Source organism: Pollachius pollachius (assembly GCF_949987615.1).
Source record: "Pollachius pollachius genome assembly, chromosome: 3".
NCBI lineage: Eukaryota > Metazoa > Chordata > Actinopteri > Gadiformes > Gadidae > Pollachius > Pollachius pollachius.
This window is the reverse complement of record NC_136936.1, coordinates 19,213,566-19,234,900: the sequence shown is the minus strand read 5'-3', so window position 1 is coordinate 19,234,900 and position 21,335 is coordinate 19,213,566. Positions and strand designations below refer to the sequence as shown.

The following is a 21,335-nucleotide window of genomic DNA, read 5'->3' as shown; positions in this document are numbered from 1 at the left end:
TTTTTTTTTTCACGGCAATCCAAGCTGATACTTTTCACGGTTAAATCCGATTTCAACTGAAACATTCATTACAAACAAAGAGATTGAAACGAGATGATGGGAGTCAGGCGAGAATAAGAACGGGAAGACGAATAGTGAAGACGGCAGAGCAGAGAGCAGGAGAGTAGGGAGAAAGGTAAAGGTGATAAACCATAGAAGAGAGGAAGGTGCAAGGATGAATAGGAGTGAACGCATTAAGGATGAATACAACAGAAGAGGTGAGAACCGTGAGCATGGTTAAGAGAAGGTAATGAAATAGAGAAGCAAGATAATAGCAACGAAGAGACTTTTATAGGAGAGGAGCGGATGACCTTTACTGATCTGCTCCGGATTCCAGGACTCGTAGGTCCTGGTCAGGTTCTTCTTCAGCCCGGGTGGAGACTGCACACACACACACACACACACACACACACACACACACACACACACACACACACACACACACACACAATAAGGATTGATCAGTGGTTTGACAACAAAATTGACAGGCAAAAGGGAACAGATGGAGAGAGTTGTTGTTCATGAGAGAGATGAAGGCACAAAGATATAATATGAACGATAGGGTACAATAATAAACTTAACACAGACAGACAAAAGGATGGACCTTAACTGTGGTGGCTCTGCGATTTCTTCGGCCACTTTATAGTTATGTATATTTTTTGAATATGCATATTTTATGTACTTTCTCATGTGTAATTGTACTTTTCTTTATATATATACATACATATTTAGTACAAATGCACATTTTAGTTAGCATACTTTTGTGTTTTTCAAATTTTCTATCTTTAAATGATGCTATACTATCAATTGTAACTGAAATAGTCTAATAGCACATTCATGTTTTAGTTACCTACTAAATATGAAAAAAAATACTGATAATTATGTTACAGATAAAGGAAGATTATTGTGATAATTGCAACACCAAGAAATTTGGGTCCAACATCTATTACCGGGATATAAATGACATAAAAAATTAACAAAATAGAGAAATTGATTTATGATGAGGTTTATTCAGACAAATGCGCTGCAATCAGCATTTAAATTGGTAGACAGTCCACTTTTACAGTCAATTAAAAGCACATGCTTTGTTAGTAAACTAGGCTCAGCAAAGATCTGCATCGTGTCTCTCAGTCCCGACATATTGATACTTAAACGGCATCACACGTACAGAAGAGGTCAGTACAAATGCAAGGGTATGCAAAAAAGCTGCTGTGTCTCAAGTAGTTGATGTGTTAGTATACTGATCTGGTAGTATACTGAAACATCAATGTTTAATCAAGCTTAATTCTATGAAGTTTTTGAGACTTCACCCCTTGTCAAGCTTAAACTGACAACCCTCAGATAAGGAGACTGATATGGTTCCTACTTTCCCACTTAGGCTCCACATAGAGGATATTAGTTAAGTGAAAATAATGTCAAGGCCTAAAGGCATCATCTTGAGGGTGAACTCGGAACATGAACTCGTAACATCATTCTTTATTCTCGCTTCCTGCACTTAAATGCTGGCATTTATCAAATGCTCGAAAACAAGTCGAAAATACTTGCCCTAGCTTCTAAGCATAGAAACTAAGTGGTAAGCAGAAAATTACCTTAAGGAAAAATGTAAACAAAATTCTTCATATTCATATTTCTATATATACTCTATATATATTTTCTTTTTGATAACATTTGGTTGAATGTTGTTTCTTTGATGAACTGTATAGCGGCAAACATCCCCTCTATTTGCATTCAGCTAACAGAACAGACCTCTTTCAAGCCCCTTCCCTCTGTGCCTAATCCCAAGCATTGATACAGGCTTTCCCACCATCCTTCTTCCTAAATCGAATGATGCACATTGCTATGCATAGTCAATGCTGTCAGGTCAGGTGGGGATGGGCTGTTAGGTCGTTTCAGGTACACAGGCCCCTATATAAAAGAGAAGTTTATATCTGACTGCCTGTTGTTCAGACGGGCACTGGAATAACAAGCTTCACTCCACTTGATAAGCGGCTGGAACCCATCTGAGCACGGACATCCTAAACACACACTGTTGTTTAAACGAAGGTAAACCATTTAAAAGTCGTGCCCTGTGAGAGTCTCAAGCTTAGAACCATCAGATGAGGAGATTGACGGGCTGTCTACTGCGCCGACAGCGCTCCGGCGAAGGGGGGGGAGGTAACCGTTTGCATCTCCCATGTGGACAGGTTGTTGTTTACAGGCGAATGGTCAAGGTAATTTAATTTGATCTGATGATTAAACATGAATAAATGTGCATTGTGCACAGCTTTAAAAGTCAGAACCACATTACAAGGATGATGGGATCTGCATTGTAAGAACCTAAAGATGCTTTAGGTGATGGTGTGAAGACATGGTGGTTTTGATTTGTCTTTGACTACATTCAAATGCATACGTGTGTTAGATATGTGGAGAGAGAGAGAGAGAGAGAGAGAGAGAGAGAGAGAGAGAGAGAGAGAGAGAGAGAGAGAGAGAGAGAGAGAGAGAGAGAGAGAGACACTGGTTTGTAACTATTATACCATTGCATCTCACAAGGACCTACCACTGTAGCCTCAAGGACAGAAAGAACAGGACTAGGTTTGCCGATAGTGATTGTGTGTGTGTGTGTGCGTGTTTTAGTGTGTGTGTGTGTGTGAGTGTGTGTGTGTGTGTGTGTGTGCTTGTTTGAATGTGTGCGTGTGCATGTGTGTGTGTGTGTGTAAGAGCATGATTAAGTGAATCATTATTTTAAATTGCTCAAATAATAATGGTTTTTCAAACATACATACATATTAGCTTGATTCATTTCTGAACATTATTTATATTATTTGCATCCTTGGGTTCGCATGTATTTGCACAAAATTATAATTAGGTGTCAAAGCAGACACAAAACTCATTAATAATGACCCTGATTCATTTATCATCAATACATCTATTGTTACATGAATGTTGTTTTTTGTCTATCTGTGTGTATGTGTATGTGTGTGCTGACGTGTGTGTGTGTGTGTGTGTGTGTGTGTGTGTGTGTGTGTGTGTGTGTGAGAGAGAGAGTGTCTGTGTGTCTGTGTGTGAGATGTGTGTGTGTGTGGATGTAATCAGTCCGAGTGCGGCTGTGGGTGTTTGTATGTTTGCATTAGGGTCATCATTTATATGATTTGGAATGTTTATGTAGGCCTGCACTATACTGATGGATGCCCTTGTGTGCATGAAAGGAATGATGAGTGTGTTTGTGTGTGTGTGTGTGTGTGTGTGTGTGTGTGTGCGCTTGAGAGGGTAAGGCTTAGCTTGCAGCATGCTTGGCTAGTGAAGCAGCTAACCCCAGAGCACAACTCCCTTAGGAAACACAGACATAGCACACTTCAACAACACGCTACAGGCTATATGCTTTAGCATGTCTGTCAGGCCCAGAAATAACTACTGAATCACACAGAAGACACAAGAAGATGCATGATAAACACACATGGAACTGAATGTGTTTTAATGTACGGATGCACACACGCACAGGTCCCATGAGTTGATGAATAATAGAATCTGGAGCAGATGCAGGCATACGCTTTAAAACAGCACTGCCGTTGCATTTGTTGAGATGTGTACAATAACACGTGTGTGTCACGTCAGTATGTCGGTGGCTGTGAGTGCGTACCTCGTATGTGATTTTTAGGCTGGACTGCAGGAGTATGAGGGGGAATCTGGGGTGCACCTCGGAGGTCAGCCACAGACGGAAGCTTTCTTTGGGCTGCAGCGCGTTCAGCTCCTTAGGAGAGAGTAGAGGGTGAGCAATTGCATGGGGATGAGTCAAGAAAAACAAACACATGCACACACTTTATTGTAAAAGTGTATCGTGTGTTCAAATACCGAGGAGCCAGGTACTTAAGATAACATCATCTCTCTCCCTCTTTTACTCTCACTTTGTAAAAGCAGGGAACGTGAACTCCAAGTGTCAGGGTTAAAAATAACATGCCAGCGCTCCAGGCCTTTGTGCCGTCTGATTGGCTGCTCATTGAAACGCTGCTACGCAAATCAAACTACGTCGACTCGCGAGCAAATAAGACACTGACACAAACATATGCACACACACACACACGCATACACAGATACACACCCCCGCACACGCACGTACACGTACACGTACACGTGCACACACACACACACACACACACACACACACACACACACACACACACACACACAGGGTGGAAGAAAAGCGGCATGATCAATGTGTTTCTGCATCAGTTGGAGCCTAACGCGGCCTCGTGGAGGAGCACCGGATCAGAGTGAATGTGAGGAGACAGGAATGGACAGAGCGCTAATGTAATGGTGCGGTGTGTGTGTGTGTGTGTGTGTGTGTGTGGACGCGTCTGTCAGGCGCACACAGGCCCTCCGTGTACACGAGCACGGCAGACGTCAGGCCTGATCACCTCCCCCTCCAACCGCACAGCGGGAGGGAGGGAGGCGGCGACACAGAAATAAAAATGGGGAAAAAAGTGGGCGGGAGAGAGAGAGAGCGATAAGAGACAGCACAGAGATAGAGAGAGAGCAAGAGAACGAGAGAACAAGAGCAAGAGAGTGCAACAGAGAGAGATGGGGAGATATAGAGAGGGTACACCGAGAGAGAGATAGAGATGTAATAAGTGCAAAATAGGGCGATGGAGCAAGAGAAAGAGAGTGATAGCGGGTGCAAGAGTAAACAGAGAAAGAGCTCTCCGTGCCACTGCTGATTTCTGTCGACCACCTTGAAAACAGAGTGGTTTGATCCATGTCTCCCTATCCCCCTATCGTGTTATCTTTCCGAGGCCCCTGTGTCGCATCATGCGCCTAAGCACAACTTGCCCGTCCATAACCCAGACATTAGAGCCGGTTCCTGCTGCCTTGTGTTACAGTGCAGCGGTGTGTGTGGGGGAACGGCTCCTGCACCCCCAACAACACAAACATGTGTGTCTCCCATGGAGACAGACTGACCCTGGCAGGGACAGCGGCCCAATGCAGGTTGGTTATACATAGGGTTACAGAGGTCTGCAAAACAATCACACCCCTGGGAACTGTGGAGCGTCATCAACATATCCTTACTGCAGTTCGTTCGTATATGGTGTACTGGATGTGAGCTAAAGAAGCAGCACATATTATTTATATATATATATATATATATATATATATATATATATATATATATATATATATATATATGCCAGCTATGCAAGGAATAAACAACGACAGGCTGTTAGAAATAATGTGACAACCAACATCGTATTTTCCGACAGGACTTTGACCCTGGGGTCCTTCAATCTGCTCATGTAACAGTAACAAACAATGACTAGAATTGTTACGTTCTTCTATGGTGTGATCGTTCTTTTTATCAAATTTATCTGCAAATCAAATAAACCTTCCATGGCGCAGATCGTTCCTACGTTGTCATGGAAACATCTGGTCGGAAGTTGTATTTGACAATTGCTGTTACGGTTGGACTAGTAGCACAGTGATGTGGAACCGTTAAAAGGCAGAGGTGTCCTGTTATTGAAAAATAATGCACAACTTTATTTAAGATCATCCGTACATTTTAATTAACCCCCTTATATTAAGGGTTTCCCAATTGGCCTTGGATGCATGATAACCCACTCGGGATTATATCTTATATAATGTGCATCTTCTTCAAGCTTAAAGCTAGGACAGGCAATTTAGATTGCCTAGCCAGAGAAAGCCTGATTTTGGAAGCATCCAACTGAAAGAGTGGCGCCCCTGCCTTATGGCCGCGGCCGCCCTCCCAAGGCACGGCCACAGCGCATGAATAGCTCGCTGGCTTTAGCTACAGGTCTGCCTGGCCATATAAAGACTCCAGTCATGCACAATGAGAGCACCGGCAGGGTCTGTGGGCAGAATGAACAACGGCAGGCAGGTAGGCCATCCAATTGTTGCATTCAGGCTGAATGCAATCATTGGATAGGATAATTACAGGCCTTCTTTGTTTTGTCTGAGCATTTGATTAATTGATTGCTGTCGGGATGTGAAGACGAGACGAAAAAAGTATCTCAAATAAATGGCACTAATTGCAAGTATTAGCAGCCACAAAGGGTCACATCTACAACACACTCATCTGTTTTTTGAATGGGAATGAACCGTTTAAAAACATATCCCGATTGTGAGGCTCGAACACACAACCTTCAGATAAGGAGAATGGCGTGCTGCCATCGCGCCGATGAGACTCACACTGTATCTGGATGCAATAAGTGGACTGTGCCTTGAGAAACATAGAGCCACTTCATGGCTGCAAATTAAATTAATGTTGCCTTTCGCAAAAAGGCAATCGCATCTTATGTGTAAAGTCTCATTCAGCTTGATGATTTGTAATAATCTATTAAACATGGGAAAAATTGCAACAAAACAATCACATTCCATGTAGAAAGACGGTGAGGCTTCCTAGGGTGCGGCGCTGGTGCAACTCTGTCATCACCTGCTTCTGGCTGGGCTGCCTACCTGGAGGAAACCTGTCAGCGGCCCAGCACGGGCATCCTTATAACACAGGGCCAGAGAAACAGGAGGCGCAGGGAGGAGGGGAGGAGAGGAGGTGTAAAGAGGAGGTGGCAGAGAGGCGGTGGAGAGAGGAGGCAGAGCACAGAGGAGGGGAGGAGAGGAGGTGTAAAGAGGAGGTGACTGAGAGGAGGTAGAGGGGAGGAGGCAGAGCACAGAGGAGGTGTAAAGAGGAGGTTATAGAGAGGAGGTAGAGGGGAGGAGGCAGAGAACAGAGGAGGGGAGGGGAGGAGAGGAGGTGTAAAGAGGAGGTGATAGAGAGGAGGTAGAGAACAGGGGAGGGGAGGGGAGGAGAGGAAGTGTAAAGAGGAGGTGGCACCGAGGAGGTGGTGGAGAGGAGGCGGGGAGCAGGGGCACAGAAGAGGAGGTTCGAGGAGAGATGAGGCGGGACGAGGAGGTGGAGCAGCAGCAGATTAAATCAAGTGCAGGGAAGACTCGCTTTGTCCCCCAGCTTCATCCCTGGATGACTCTCCACCTGTACGCTACGCCTCACCGCATGCACCTCAACCCTCGCTCTCCCACTACCACTCCCCCTTCTTTCTCCTTCTATTTCTTTATTTCCACCATTCTCTACCCTCTACCGCCCCCCCCCCCCCCCCCCCCTCCTTCTTGCGTCACTTTCTCATTTCAAGCTTGGCTGCAGAGACCCTAGCCTCATCACGTCCCCTCACGTCTGTACACTAGAGTGGTAGAGTCTGGGCCGAGAGACACTCAGTGTGTGCATGGGGAGCGAGCGAGAGAGAGATAAAGAGAAAGAGAGAGAGGGAGAGAGAGGGAGAGAGAGAGAGAGAGAGAGAGAGAGAGAGAGAGAGAGAGAGAGAGAGAGAGAGATAGTTTGAAGGAACAGTAAGTTGAGTAAGATTAAAGCAAATTAAATGAAATACATAAATGGAAGGGTATTGAGGGAAAATGTAGATTCAGTGGAAAATAAATGAAAACACGGACTGAGGAGAGGCACAATCAATGAAAGCAAAATAAGGGGACTGGGAGGAACCAAGGGAGGAGAGGAGTGCAGTAAAGGTTTAATTTACACTAGGACACACACACATACACACACAGTCCAATCACAGCCAACACCTGTGCCTCCCAGTGAGATATGACCTGCTACAGTGACACAGCACTTAACACTGCCCAAGGAAAAGCTTGCACATACAGCACACACACACACACACACACACACACACACACACACACACACACACACACACACACACACACACACACACACACACACACACACACACACACACACACACACACACACACACAAAAAGTGTAAGAAGGAGAGGCCATGAGGCGATTTTAAGATGAAAACGTGTAAAGCCAGCATGTCTAACAGGACAGCACCCTTTCTTGTTTCTGTGTCTGAGCATGTTTACGCTTGTGAGTAAGTGTATGTATGTCAGACATAACTTATACGATTATTATTAGGAAAAATACATGACATGGAATCAAATCAAAACAAGGATTGGGACAATGGTAAGTCGCAAAAAACCCAGCAAACACTACAAAGCCTTAATGGGGAGGGGACGGATTACTTATTATTCATTTTATGCCGAAAAGCAGTACAAGTTAAACATTCAGAGTGTGTATTAAACTTGCATATTGCCTTCATTAAGTCATTATTGTTGTTCTTGTTTTGGAGAGAGAGAGGGACAAGAGAGAGGCGAGAGAGAGACGAGAGAGAGAGAATCAGAAAGAAAGAGAAAGATTTACATTTACATTTACATTTAGGGCATTTAGCAGACGCTTTTATCCAAAGCGACTTACAATAAGTGCATTTGTTACAATAAGTACATTTGTCATAAGAAGTGAAACAATATATCGCTGTCGGTACAGTAAAGATGTTCATAGAACCAAGTGCAAGTATTACAATCGCTAGGCTAACCCATTCCCCGTGTAAAGCAATGATAGCAGCTACTGTAGATGCTACACAATTAAGTACCTTGAATAAGTGCAATGTACAAGTGCCAAGTGATTTAGTATTTAGTTGCCATTTCCTACTTTCTCCAGCTGTGGTAGCCATGCGGTGACTAGGTGAAGGTTTTTAAGACAAAGCCAGTCTCCGTTTCGAGAAGACTCTCTGAGCGCAGCCAACGCCACATCCGCCTGGCCCTGGCCCATTGAAATCTGCACAGAGAGGGATAAACAGAGAGAGATAGAGTGAGAGGGAGAGACAGGTGGACATACCAATTAATAGACAGAGAGAGGTAGGGAGAGATCAGGAGCGATAGAGCGACACAGAGAGAGAGAAAAAGAAAGACAGAGATAGAAAGAGATAATTATTGGCAGAGCGTAAGGATGTGACTGTCAACATTGTTTTCAATAATCTGCAAAATTGCAGACGATGGAAGATGCATTTTTATTGTAATTCAGAGTCACAATAATATATGAAGGAATCCATCAACGGAGGTTTGCAAAACCGCGTATTGATGAACAAATCGAAAGCGAATGACTCGTAACAAACTCAGCCTCAGAGTCCAAAATAAAGGAACAATGGTGCAGGATCATCGCTCATCCATTAAATGGACTAGACTTAGAAACGCTTTCTCCATGATGGTTCTGAGGTTGAACATACTGGACTCTGTATCATTTAGATACAGAATGACTGAGGCTACTGGGAGGGCGTAGCATCTTAGGGCCATGCCTTTCCTCACCTCTCATCTCAGCAGCTGAGCATCACGACTGAGCATGACTCATAACGAGCTTGAACCCACCTACTAGCGGGTTTACTTTTTCTATCACTTTCTCGTGGGCGGTCATCTCAGTATTTTAATTTGAAAAAGCATCGAACGGCACGAGCTGTATTCCTGTCATTTCACGCAGAGCTGTTCTCAGGCGAGGAATCATTTTCTTATTCTCTCCCCCTCGTAACGTTGGCGACAGCCGCATGCATCGCTGAGCGGGGAGCGGCTGGCTCTGCTTAAGTAGTATGGGGGCATGACCCTGTGGGGAGCTGACTCGCATCTGCTGACTCTGATTTTTTTCAAAGTAAAAGTTTTAAACAAACCCGTAAGTAACTAAAGCGGGGGATAAAGTGAGTACGGTTTTATACAAAGTGAATGCATTTAATTCAGACACAAATAGTTAAGGAGCAGGTAGGGTCTCTCAAAGGTTGCTTTCCGTCTGGGAATCGACCACCTTAACCACTACTAAACTACGCTACCCAACTGTACTGTCATGCAGTAATTCTACGGCTTAATATATATGAATTATTCAGCCATTTATATATAGATGAAATGCTGCTGGTACACCGCAATAGAACAACGATTTTGTCCTCTTGCTCTCAGCGGATGGTAAACATTCATCTGCCAAACTAATTTTCATCTGCCAAACTAATCTGCCAAACTAAGCCAAACATTTACCTAGTAAATGTTTGGATTAGTTAAATCAGCTACACGACGTCAGGACATGCGTTGATCCGTGTTCCACGAGGTTCCCTGACGATCGCAAAATGAAAACCTCGCTTTTCTCCCTTTTGCCATCATCGACTTAACAAAATCCATTTTGTTCATTCATTCAAAACAACCGAGGGATGGCGCCCGGCCCCCCACACCTCGTGGAAGTTCTCCCGCCCGACAGAATCCGCTGCAAGCTCGCTGAGCTCCTGCGAGGGGTCTGCGCCGGGGGAGATGATGATCAGCACAGGCTCCCACGCCAGCGTCTCACAGTGCAGGCGCCGCAGGTTGAGCGGCGGCGGCGACAGCTCCTTCATCCCTGTGTAAGAGGAAGAGGAGGAAGACGAACAGGAAGGGGGATACAGGGAGGTAGACGGTGAGACGGGAGGAAGCTGATGGTGATGAGGTCATTGCAGGATTCCACACCAGCTTTACATCTTAAGATACGCGCTTGAGGCACGGGCACGCACACACACACACACACACACACACACACACACACACACACACACACACACACACACACAAAATAATGCAGACATAATGTTAAGTGTAAATGTTTGCTGCTTTTCATAGCCAAGTGAACTGGGGGAGAAATTAAAAGAGAGAGAGATCTACTAACATCAATAACACAGTTCACTTTTAGAGAGAGGTGGAGGTATCGGGGAGGGGGGAAGAGGGGAAGGAGCAAACGGGTGAAGGAGAAGGTGAGAACATTGGGCTCTGTTCAAACCGTTCAACCAGGGGCAAAGGAGGACAAGGAGAGGAATTAAGATGGAGATGAAGTGAAAGTGTGTTCACTACAGTGGGAATGGATGTAAGTAGAAGTGAATAGAGGATGCCGAGGGGGATGGGCAGGATATGTGATGAGCGGATGGAGAGGGAGGGAGAGAGACGGCGGGAGAGATGGGAGGGATTAAGAAGGTGATGTTCTGTGCATACTGAGTGTTAAGTATGCAGCAGAGCTCCCCACATAGAGCACAGGAATACCCTGTCAGCCCCCTGCCATTTAGAGAGCAGCCTAACACTCTCCTGGAGAGTGTGTGTGTGTGTGTGTGTGTGTGTGTGTGTGTGTGTGTGTGTGTGTGTGTGTGTGTGTGTGTGTGTGTGTGTGTGTGTGTGTACAAGCGTGTGTGTGTTTGTGTGTGTGCGCTTCTGTGTGTCTGGTGCATTTCTCAGCAGCCATTAAGCTTGGATCTTGCAGTAATATATTGGATCATAGATCCATTGAGAAAGACACAAATGTGCCCCCACACACACAGAGCTGTGCTAGCTTTGCCATTAGTGCTCATGCACAAATCATTCTGGAACCGTTTGAGTGCACGCACCATTATTATTTTCCCCACAAACAAAATAAAGGTAAACCGCACACACACACACACACACACACACACACACACACACACACACACACACACACACACACACACACAAAAACAGACTGCTTGGCTAGACATACATACATCCACGCACAAACATGTCTGCAAGGACACAAACAAACATACAAGCACACATGGGCAGAACACAAGGTTTTGGGAAAGAACATCCCAGAGAGACATTTGGCTCCATCACCATGGTAACTAAGAGACCAGCCGTCCAGTCATCCTGCGTCATGGCTTCTAGTGTCCGACAGCGAAGACGGTGTGTTAATGTTTTACTGCATGTACGTACACACACACACACACACACACACACACACACACACACAGAATCACCCTTGATGTGTACATGTTATCAGTGTTCAGGCTGCCAGCTAGCATTCTAGCTCTGTGATTAGTTGAACTTGGCATTTTATTACCCAGAGAGATTGAGAGAGAGAGAACAAGAGGGTGAAAGAGAGAGAGAGGTGTCGCTATTTAATTATACGGCATGGCTGTATTCCCCCGGCACGCTAACATGTAAATGATGATGATGGACAGAATGGACTGAATGCACTGAATGTGAGAGGCCGTGAGAGAGAGAGGGGAAGGAGAGAAAGAACTGGAAGGCAGAGCAAGAGGGAATGAGTGAGTGAGTTAGAAGGTTGTTCATCTGAATGTGAAGGAAAACATTTTTCATTACACAGAGGAAGAAAAAACTGTTTGCAGGCACAAACACAAAAAGGAATGTGTGTGTGTGTTATGTGTGTTTGTGTGCAACTGGACAGGGGGAATGGGTAAGCATAGCCTAAAGCGGATTACAGGACATGTCTATTAGCATACTGACTTACTGCCCAACACACACACACACACACACACACACACACACACACACACACACACACAAGTCCTTTCATTTCCTTCCAAATGCATCTCCTTCCTTTGTCTCTTCCCCATATATCCAAATCCTCATTCCCACTCACAAACTCACACACACGCATAACGCTACACTGTTAGGATTTCACACAGACATGCAAAGAGCGCCCAGAGTGCTAACACTGTGCTGTCATGGTAGATGAGCCAGTGTTATTGTTAGCAGTGTAGAGCAGCTGTTCAACAGATGAGACTGGTTGCTCAAGTCATGACCGCTTCTTTTATCAGTGGGAACAAGTTGGAAATTATCATAGCCCAGGAGCTCTGATATGCACCAAACTTCTCAGTGTCTCTCTGTCTCTCTCAGTGTCTCTCTGTCTCTCCCATTCAACAGCTGGCTGTTGAATGGGATGGTTTCACAGTTGCAAATATTTGAACTTTTGCCCTGACAGTCGCGTGATGACAACCAATCAGCGTTCACTCCTTGAGTGACATAACGTAACAGCCAATCAGCGTTCAACCGGCCAACCATTCCCTGCAGTACAATCCGGAGTGAACCGCAGCATGGAGGAGAAAGTGATTGTTGCCGTTTTCGACTACTGGAGCTCTACATATAATATTACATAATATTATATAATATAATATATAAATATCTATATAATATAAATTAGTGTATGCTACACTGGAACCTCCTAAGATAGCGCAATTTTATTGGTTCGCCATCTCGGGATATTGGGCAATATCCCGTGAATGAGCTCTCAGAGTTGCTGTGGTTACCGGTCTTGTTGTGTTCCAACGGTTTATTAGCGGTGGTATCTAATAAATTGCTGTCTAATCAATACTTCATTCACTGCCTCTTCCGTGGTCATTACAATATTATGAATAGACTGTGTCGGGTTCTCCGACGTCTCTGGTACTTCCACCAAAACTCAACTTCCTCATACACGCGCGACTAAAGTTGCGTGAAAAAAACTTGCAAAATCACTACCGCAACGGATTATGACATGTCGCGCGACAAAACTCGGCGACACCGCGACCAGGCGACAAATGTGGCGTTTGGTGTGAACGCACAGTTACGCACAGAGGAAGTATTACATTTTTTACATTACATTTATTTAGCTGACGCATTTGTCCAAAGTGACTTGCAAATGTGCATTCAAGAATATAGATCAAAAGTGCGAGAATCATTTCAGGACATAAAGTGTATCAAATTAGCAAACCGCCCTAAGTGCTACAATAAAGAACCAAGATCGAGATTATTATTATTGTTGTGGTCCCTTTTCATCGGCCAAGATGCAGTCTGAGCAGATGGGTTTCCAGCCCGCGGAGGAAGATAGGTAGGGTTTCAGCCCACCTGATGTCAATGGGATGCCTGTTCCACCATTGTTGAGCCAGGACAGCTAACAAACAACAATGTGTTGAGCGATAGCTGTGGTTCCCACATAGTGATGAACTAGCAAGCCATCATGCAGGTTTAGAGTGTAGTGGACAGGCTGGGGTGTATGATTTGACACTGTCCTTGTGGTAGAGCTAATCGGAGGCTTGTTGGTGCCGCAAGAAGTGTGCAAGTCTCATAATCAGAGGGTTGAGAGTTTTAGTCTCACATGGGGAACATGTATGCATTGTGTGTGTTTGCATGTACATGCTTTTCAAATAAGTGGAATAAATCTGAAAAATAAACCGCTCTTGGTAGCCATGGGATAGGATCCACTTATCGATAAATAAGTCTGCATGTTAAGACATTGGGCCCTATTTTAACATTCTGAAACGCAACTGAGAAGCGAAAAACGGAAGTAGCTTTGCAGGCGGGTCTCTGGCGCTGTTGCTATTATACCGGCGGCGGATAAATTACTCTTGCGCCCAACGCAAACCTAAAATGGGTTGGTCTGCTAATTACCCGTAGGTGTGTTTTGGCCGTAACATGCAATAAACCAATGAGAGTGCCATCTCCCATCCCCTTTAAGAGCCATAAGCGCATTTGAAACTGACGAGTCGATATTTTGACAGCGCGTTTGCATTCTCCGATGAGACTGACCACATGAATTTCAAATTTCAAATCGCTCAGTTTATGTCCAAATAATATGGCCTAATTCACACATGGAATAGCGTTTTCTTCTACAACTTCAGAAAAAACTGAGTCGTCATGTAAGTTTCGGCAAAGAGAACTTAACACATATATGATATGCGGTCCTGAGGCCGCAACTGTGGGTCTATTTAATGATAGGCGGCAATACATTAACAAACATTGTTTGTTAATGTATTGTTTCTTACCCGTATGGTATAGATTATCGTTATCAACTTGTGTTCATAATATGCATGTGTCCTCTCATTAATACATATTGCCATGGACTGTATTATGTGTTACGTGTTTAGTTTGCGTGTGTTTAAGACAGACACACACGCGCGCCAAGCATCACCCGCATTCATTCATTCTTTTAAACACTGTTTAAACGATGTTTTCTCACAATCAAATACTCATCAATCCTAAAAAGTTATGGGCTTGTACACGATGTCTGTGTCAAGAAAATATATGTTTGCTGTACATTGTTTGGAGATGCATTGATTTAAAGTACAACTTATTACCGCTGTATCAGCTGTTCTTTTCTAAATAATTGAACCAACGTTATAATTTACCCTAAAATGAGATTTTGTTTTGGAATGCTGTGATATAGCCTACTTTGCTTGAGTTTATTATTGTTATTATTATTATTTTACCGCATGGCATAGCCTACTACAGTGTTCATTCATGCAGCCCCTATGGAAAAAAATGTTTCCACAATCCACATCATCATCATAATATTTCAATTAGGCAAATCGTTTACATGTTTGTGCTGTGTATAGCCTACTGGTGTGTAAGCTTATGTTGCAGTTCCGACCTGCCATGGTTCGTCAAAATATCAACACCAACTGCGCTATTCACTAGTGCACTTAGACCAGGTAATTTTCGGTCAGTTGCGGAACTGCTTTATCGATCTGTAAGATAGCACCATGTATCATTTGCGCCGGAACACGCCTCTGCTTTTCACCGACACGCCTCTCAGGGCGCAAGTTTAGTGTCGCGAGTTTGCTGCGGGGGAAAATCTGCTTTGCGCCGGGTGCAGACTAGCAAGCAGGGGCGGATGGTGTATAGGGGTGATTTGGGCGATGCACTACCAACTGGGAGAAAGAGGATTTTTTTTCAACAAATTATGTCACAGCAAAAGTAGTTTTCAGTGTTCTAGACATATTATCTGTCATTGTCCAATCAGAATCGTCCGATTCAAGTCGCGTTTCAAATGGTCCCGCCTCTCTGGGCGAATTCATTGACGTGGAAAATCGCCAAAGCATTCTCCCATTGACTGTCATGTTAAAACTTTTTTTTTCGGAAAATGAGCCTTCAATGCATTTTCAATGGGGATTTGGGACTCGCCCTATCGTGCTTGCGTCTTACGTAGCTGAGCAAAGAGCGCGAAGGGATATCTTCATCAAGTCACTTGCTAATTTCAACATGGCTGCTAATGTGTGCAATTCCGTTGCGTCTCTGAAAGAAGTTCCTTTTAGTCGACGATCCAATTCAGACAAATTGGCATAAAAACAATCAGGACCTCCAAGACCAAAATTAATAATTAAACAATTTTCTACAAAGGGTAAAGACATACACCCGAGGATTTTCAACAAATTGGTACGAGAAAAAAAGCTGTCTAGCAGGTTGTGAAGAGGCTAACGCAGTCTTCTGCTACCACTGCCTACTCTTCCACCCTGACGACAAACAGCACTGTTTGGGTATCGACTGGTGTGACAGATATGCACCATCTGTCTGAGAAAACCAAGAAGCATGTGATGTCAAAGATCCACATGGCTAGCTGCTTGAGATTTGCGACTATTGGGAGGGTGAACATTGCCACTTAACTGGACGAGGGATACCGGCTAGCTCAACGATGAGGTGAGCAAGAACAAACATCCTCAACCGGCTCATCCAAGACGGTGCAGAACGAGCTTTTGGAATGTATGCTAGCGGTCGCACGGGAAAGGATTGTGGAGGAGGTCAAGTCAGCTCGCTATCTGGCTACCAAGCTGATGAAACTACGGAAGTCTCCACGCAGACACAGCTGGTGCTTGTGCTTAGATATAAGATAGATAGATATAAAACAGTGTTTAACACTAACATTATGCATCCCTGCCCATTTTAAGTGGGTATACTGACATCTTTGTACAGGATAAAGTGTGAACATGTGCATCATGTAGACTACAGTACTGTACACAGCCTAACAAACACATTATTGGTTTGTTTGCATCAGAGACTCTGACCAGCTGCAAGAGCCATCAGGAACCGACAGACCAAGGACAGACCAAAAAAGAGGTCTGCGACACCATCCTGGCTCACACCAAAGCAAGGTTCTCTTTGTGAGTGCTACCTTAGTACAAGGAAATATGTTTGAAAGGTACTTCCATTCATTTCCTGCTGATCCTCTGAATGCCACTATGAAGGCATATCCCACACTGAACAAGGCAAAGCTCAAGACGGAACTGTCTCTGATCTATGAGAATCCTGAATTCAAGGCTTGCTGTGGTGCACTGGCACTGCACCAGGTTATCATGAGCTTCAACCTCCAGGAGACGTTCTCTGAGACTGTGAGTTTGTTGAACATTCTTATAACTACTCCTATGACAACAGCTGAAGCTGAGAGATGTTTCTCAACTTTGAAAAGAATTAAGACATTCCTGCAAAATTCAATGGGCCAGGAACGTCTGAATGCATTGGCCATGCTATTCCATGGAGAGGGAACTAGTCCTCAACATGCAGGATTTCAATGAGAAAGTCATTGACCGCTTTTCTGCACTGAAAGAGAGACAAGCAAAGTTTCAGTACAAGTAATGTAGTCTCTCTCTGTCTCTGTCTCTGTCTCTCTCTGTCCCCCACCCCGCCTTCCTGTGAGGATGGACACTGGGTTACAGCGGCCCTCACAACCCCCCCCCCCCCCCCCCCCCCTTCCCCTGAGGATGGACACTGGGTTACAGCGGCCCTCTGCAAACCTATGGTGGCATCGTGCCTTCGGTGTGCATATTGTAAATAGTTCTCTGCAAACCTATGGTGGCATCATGGCTTCAGTGTGCATATTGTAAATAGTTCTCTGCAAACCTATGGTGGCATCATGCCTTCAGTGTGTCTTGAACAACCACACATAAAAGGTTGCATATATTATATTGATAGTTAGTTACCAACACAATAGATTGGCCGTAACACACTCACCCCTTTTAGAATCACGTTCTCTCTCTCTCTCTCTCTCTCTCTGTCTCTGTCTCTGTCTCTGTCTCTCTCTCTCAAAGACACATACAGATAGAGACAGAGAAAGAATGTTAACTTGTGTATAATTCCCAATTACTATTGATGTATTTGCACTTTTAACCTTGCTGAATTCTATAAGGCAAATAAATTAAGTTCTTTAACTTAGTTCCCCGGCTCCATTCGTCTTTGTAAGGAAATGTTCTATTTTGTCTTTATTATTTTGTCAGAATGCACCAGAATGCTTTGTTTGTATGTGAAAATCACAAAAGAATCTTCGGGGGGAGGATGCCCCAGACCCAACTACAGGGGTTTGGTTTACAAACTTTCAGCGCCCCCAAAATAAAATTCACCAGCCGCCACTCCTAGCAACGATACATGCGCCGGTGTAGAAAGTCAATTGCACTGGGTGCAAGATAGGGCCCATTGACTTTGATAGGGTACTGACCTTCTAAATAGTAATGGCAGAGATGATTACTGGCCTAATGGAAGGTGTGATGGATCAACTCCAGAATTACCTCTTCAATACGACACATTCCTAACTCGTTTTTCTTGTGGTCAATTGTGTTTTTTGAAGTTAGCTAATGCTTGTCAACAGATGATAATAATAATCTTCTGATGGTGAACATGTTGTCACAATACAGGACAAGGCTGGGAAACATTTCCCTGTGGTGGAGCGAACCATTATGGTGGAACAACCAGCACTTTGTCATCAAGAACAATTGAATCCCACGGACTGGGAGAATAGGCATTGCCTTTTGAGATGTACGAGCTGCACAGGCCACATCGTCTTCTCTACAATAATCATAGGGCCATCTCGCCGGGTTCAAAGGCAGAGCTAATTGAGGAATTATTAGGGGCCGAAGAATGTGTTAAAAGGTCCCGACACACATGAAGGGTGAATTAACCCAGATAATGACTAAAGGTTCTGTAATGAGAAATCATTGCTCCGAAAGCGGCTCAATTACAAGGCATTAACATTAACACAAGGTTCCCCGGGTGTTGTGCAACCACCAGAATACTTTGAACGAAGTACAACTCGGATGCATAACATAAGCATTGTATGTTTGATGTGTGTGTGAACACAGTTGGTAAACAAGTGTAACATGATCCATTCTTGGTTAATGTAATTAGGCAAATGCTGCTGAGCAACACTGTTATTTTAAGGTTTTATTCCTAGGTGACTGCTGCTAGGCACCGGGTTCATCCGGTTCAAGTGGGGGCGCTTTGGTCCGCACAATGGAAATGTCATCACCGGCCATGTCACAAGGGTCCGCACGGACCCCTATGCAGCCGTCTGCGCAGACCAAAATGTGTGACCGCAGAAGCAGTGATACTGTACCTTAACTAAATGTTTGCTTGTTATGAAAACTGTTTGTGAGTCACCCAACCTTTAATCGTGGGTGGGAGACTGCTTCCAGAAAAAGCACACAATGAGATAGGACATTGAGATGGGAAATCCATATGTTGTTTCACCGTTAATTATTGTAGCTATGATTTCTTCAGGTTGTGTTATCTAACCACCCCATGTGATTACTAGAGTTATCTAGCACCCGTTACCTGTTAACCTTTTGCCTGGGGTGAACTGGTCGTAAGGAAGCATTGACACATCTGCTTGACGAGAATGCAGTTGTCCTTTAGGTAAATCTTCTTACATCAAAAACCCTTTGATGTAAGGACAATAGCCTTCTGGGGAGGAGGTGAAACGGTATTAAAAGGCTCTTTTAAACTGTGTTTGGGGCTCCCTCTGCTAGAGAGGAGACTGGTGTACATTAATTAGTTACATTTACTTCAACTATTGTGTGCTTTTTTGCATGTTTCTAACGTTCACTATGTTTCTAACTTAAAAGCGATATTTTTTCACACTGTCACACTAACTACACCAACATGAAATATGAAAGCAAGTTTACATTGTGACCTAAACTCGACAATCAACTTGTGATTGAACAACATCAATAACTAACCCTAACACTTTACAAGTTACAACCAAAAATACAGTCTTACCTTTATTGTGAAATACTGATACTAATACTATACTATCATACATACTACTATGTATATTCCTAATACTGTATCATATGAATACTTATTCTACTATTTATCGAACAATGCCTGCTTATCTTTGCTAATAGGTAACAATTGGTTGAGCCGTGTCTCTTCGGCTACGGTTATCTCTAATGTAACTAGTTAATGAAAGGAGAGTGTTCTCAGCTCTCCCTAATTTCATGCCTTCAGCGAAACTTAGAGCTGGGAATAACTGTAGCAAACTCTTTGCGTGAATACTTACCTGTTAAACAATGTAATGATGTCTCAGAGGAATATAAAGCTTGTATTACTTTGTTATGTGCATGCTAATCTAGCAAACGGTATCAGTTTGTCGTTAGGTTGATAAATTAGCCCGGTTCCATCTGACTACTTTTGCATGTCTTTTTGATGCATGCGGTTTGCAAACTTCTATGAGGTTAATTAGGACAATTAATTATCAGAATCGTTCCCGTGAAAGGAAGTCTTGTGAATTAGTTCAAACTACTAATTTGGGTCAATTAAATAAATAAATAGAAAAGCAGAACATTGAACTTAAAACATTTCACTTAAAATAAAAATATGTATACTTAACAGATATATAAATGCTAATGTTGATAGACTTTAACATTGGGTTGAAACAAGTCTTTCTGTATACCTTCCAAATGTTTCATACACACTGGGATGGGAGCAGACCACTAAATTGGCATAACATCATGCCAATCAAACTACTAATGATTGGCTGTACTGTGAGCGGATTTCAGCAAAGGACTCTGTAATACTGTGTTATTGCTAGTCATCTACCCTATTGACCATAAATAAGGCCTAATACCACTGCTCATTTTTTAACCAAAATGGCTTCAGTTTGTTATATTTCAAAGACTTTCGGTAGCAGAAAAGAAGGAGGGGTGGCAAGTGGGAGAGGGGGAGAGCGAGAGAGCTTGTGCAATACAACAATAGCAAAAGAGCAATAATAATAAAACATATATGTATCCTTCTCAGTGTTGATTTCATTAATCAAACTAATGAGACAAAAATGGCAGGGGGTAAGGCAGAAAAAAGGGCAAACATAATGACATCATTCTCCAGAAGCAAGAACCGTGTGCACAAATTGTTTATAATTTGTGTCTTCTGTCTGTACAGTGAATCTGATGAAAATAAATGAAGAAACACACGCTACACTATACTGCTACTATCCAATACCACTAGTGTTATAATTTGATCTATTTACAAATCAAGAGAATCAATATCTAATTTGCATTAAACATAATTGTGTTTCATCCCTGCTCTGTTTCCTAGGGTGATTCTAGTTCATCCCAATGTAGAGGGAGATAGACTCCTATAATCTTTGAATTTCTTGCTGACCTCAAGAAGGCACAATGATCAGTAAATGTTATAAGTGAAGGGGCTGCAATTACAAATAAGATGTTAACATCAAGTCAGCACTCTAAGAGATTCAGAATTTCAGTTGCACATTTTTTGTGCAACTCACATTTATGTGTTATTCAATATGCATATATTGTGTGTGTGTGTGTGTGAATGTGTGAGTTTATGGAGTGATTTGTTTTCATGTGACGTCTGATGTGCGTTGGCTTCGAGTTAGACAGCGCTGGGAGTGGCAGAGCAACTCTCAGTACTTCTGAGGAACGTCTGGCCTTCAGCTATTGTTCATACGGCCATGAATATTCATACGGTGGGAACACTGACATCCAAGGTTGACAGACACAGCACAGCGCTTTGATGAGCACACATGCTTGACCGTGATTTGTGTGAGTGTGTTTGTTGCATGCAGAGCTGTGTATGAGCTATAACATTGACAATGAGCTATAACAATAACAAAGCGTTGCGAGGCAACATTAAAAGAGACACACATGTTAGATACTAATA

General features: G+C 43.5%; 1 protein-coding gene across 1 annotated transcript in view; it reads right to left on the bottom strand.

Moving 5' to 3' along the window:
- The window catches only part of dync2h1 (dynein cytoplasmic 2 heavy chain 1), a 127,697-nt gene that overhangs the window by 28,979 nt on the left and 77,383 nt on the right, over positions 1-21,335 (bottom strand). The window contains exons 81-84 of the mRNA XM_079732532.1: positions 10,091-10,251; positions 8,539-8,664; positions 3,656-3,766; positions 351-420 (exon numbers count right to left, since the gene is read on the bottom strand). Of these exons, the coding sequence (XP_079588658.1) occupies positions 351-420; positions 3,656-3,766; positions 8,539-8,664; positions 10,091-10,251 (468 nt within the window). The remainder of the gene's footprint in view (positions 1-350; positions 421-3,655; positions 3,767-8,538; positions 8,665-10,090; positions 10,252-21,335) is intronic.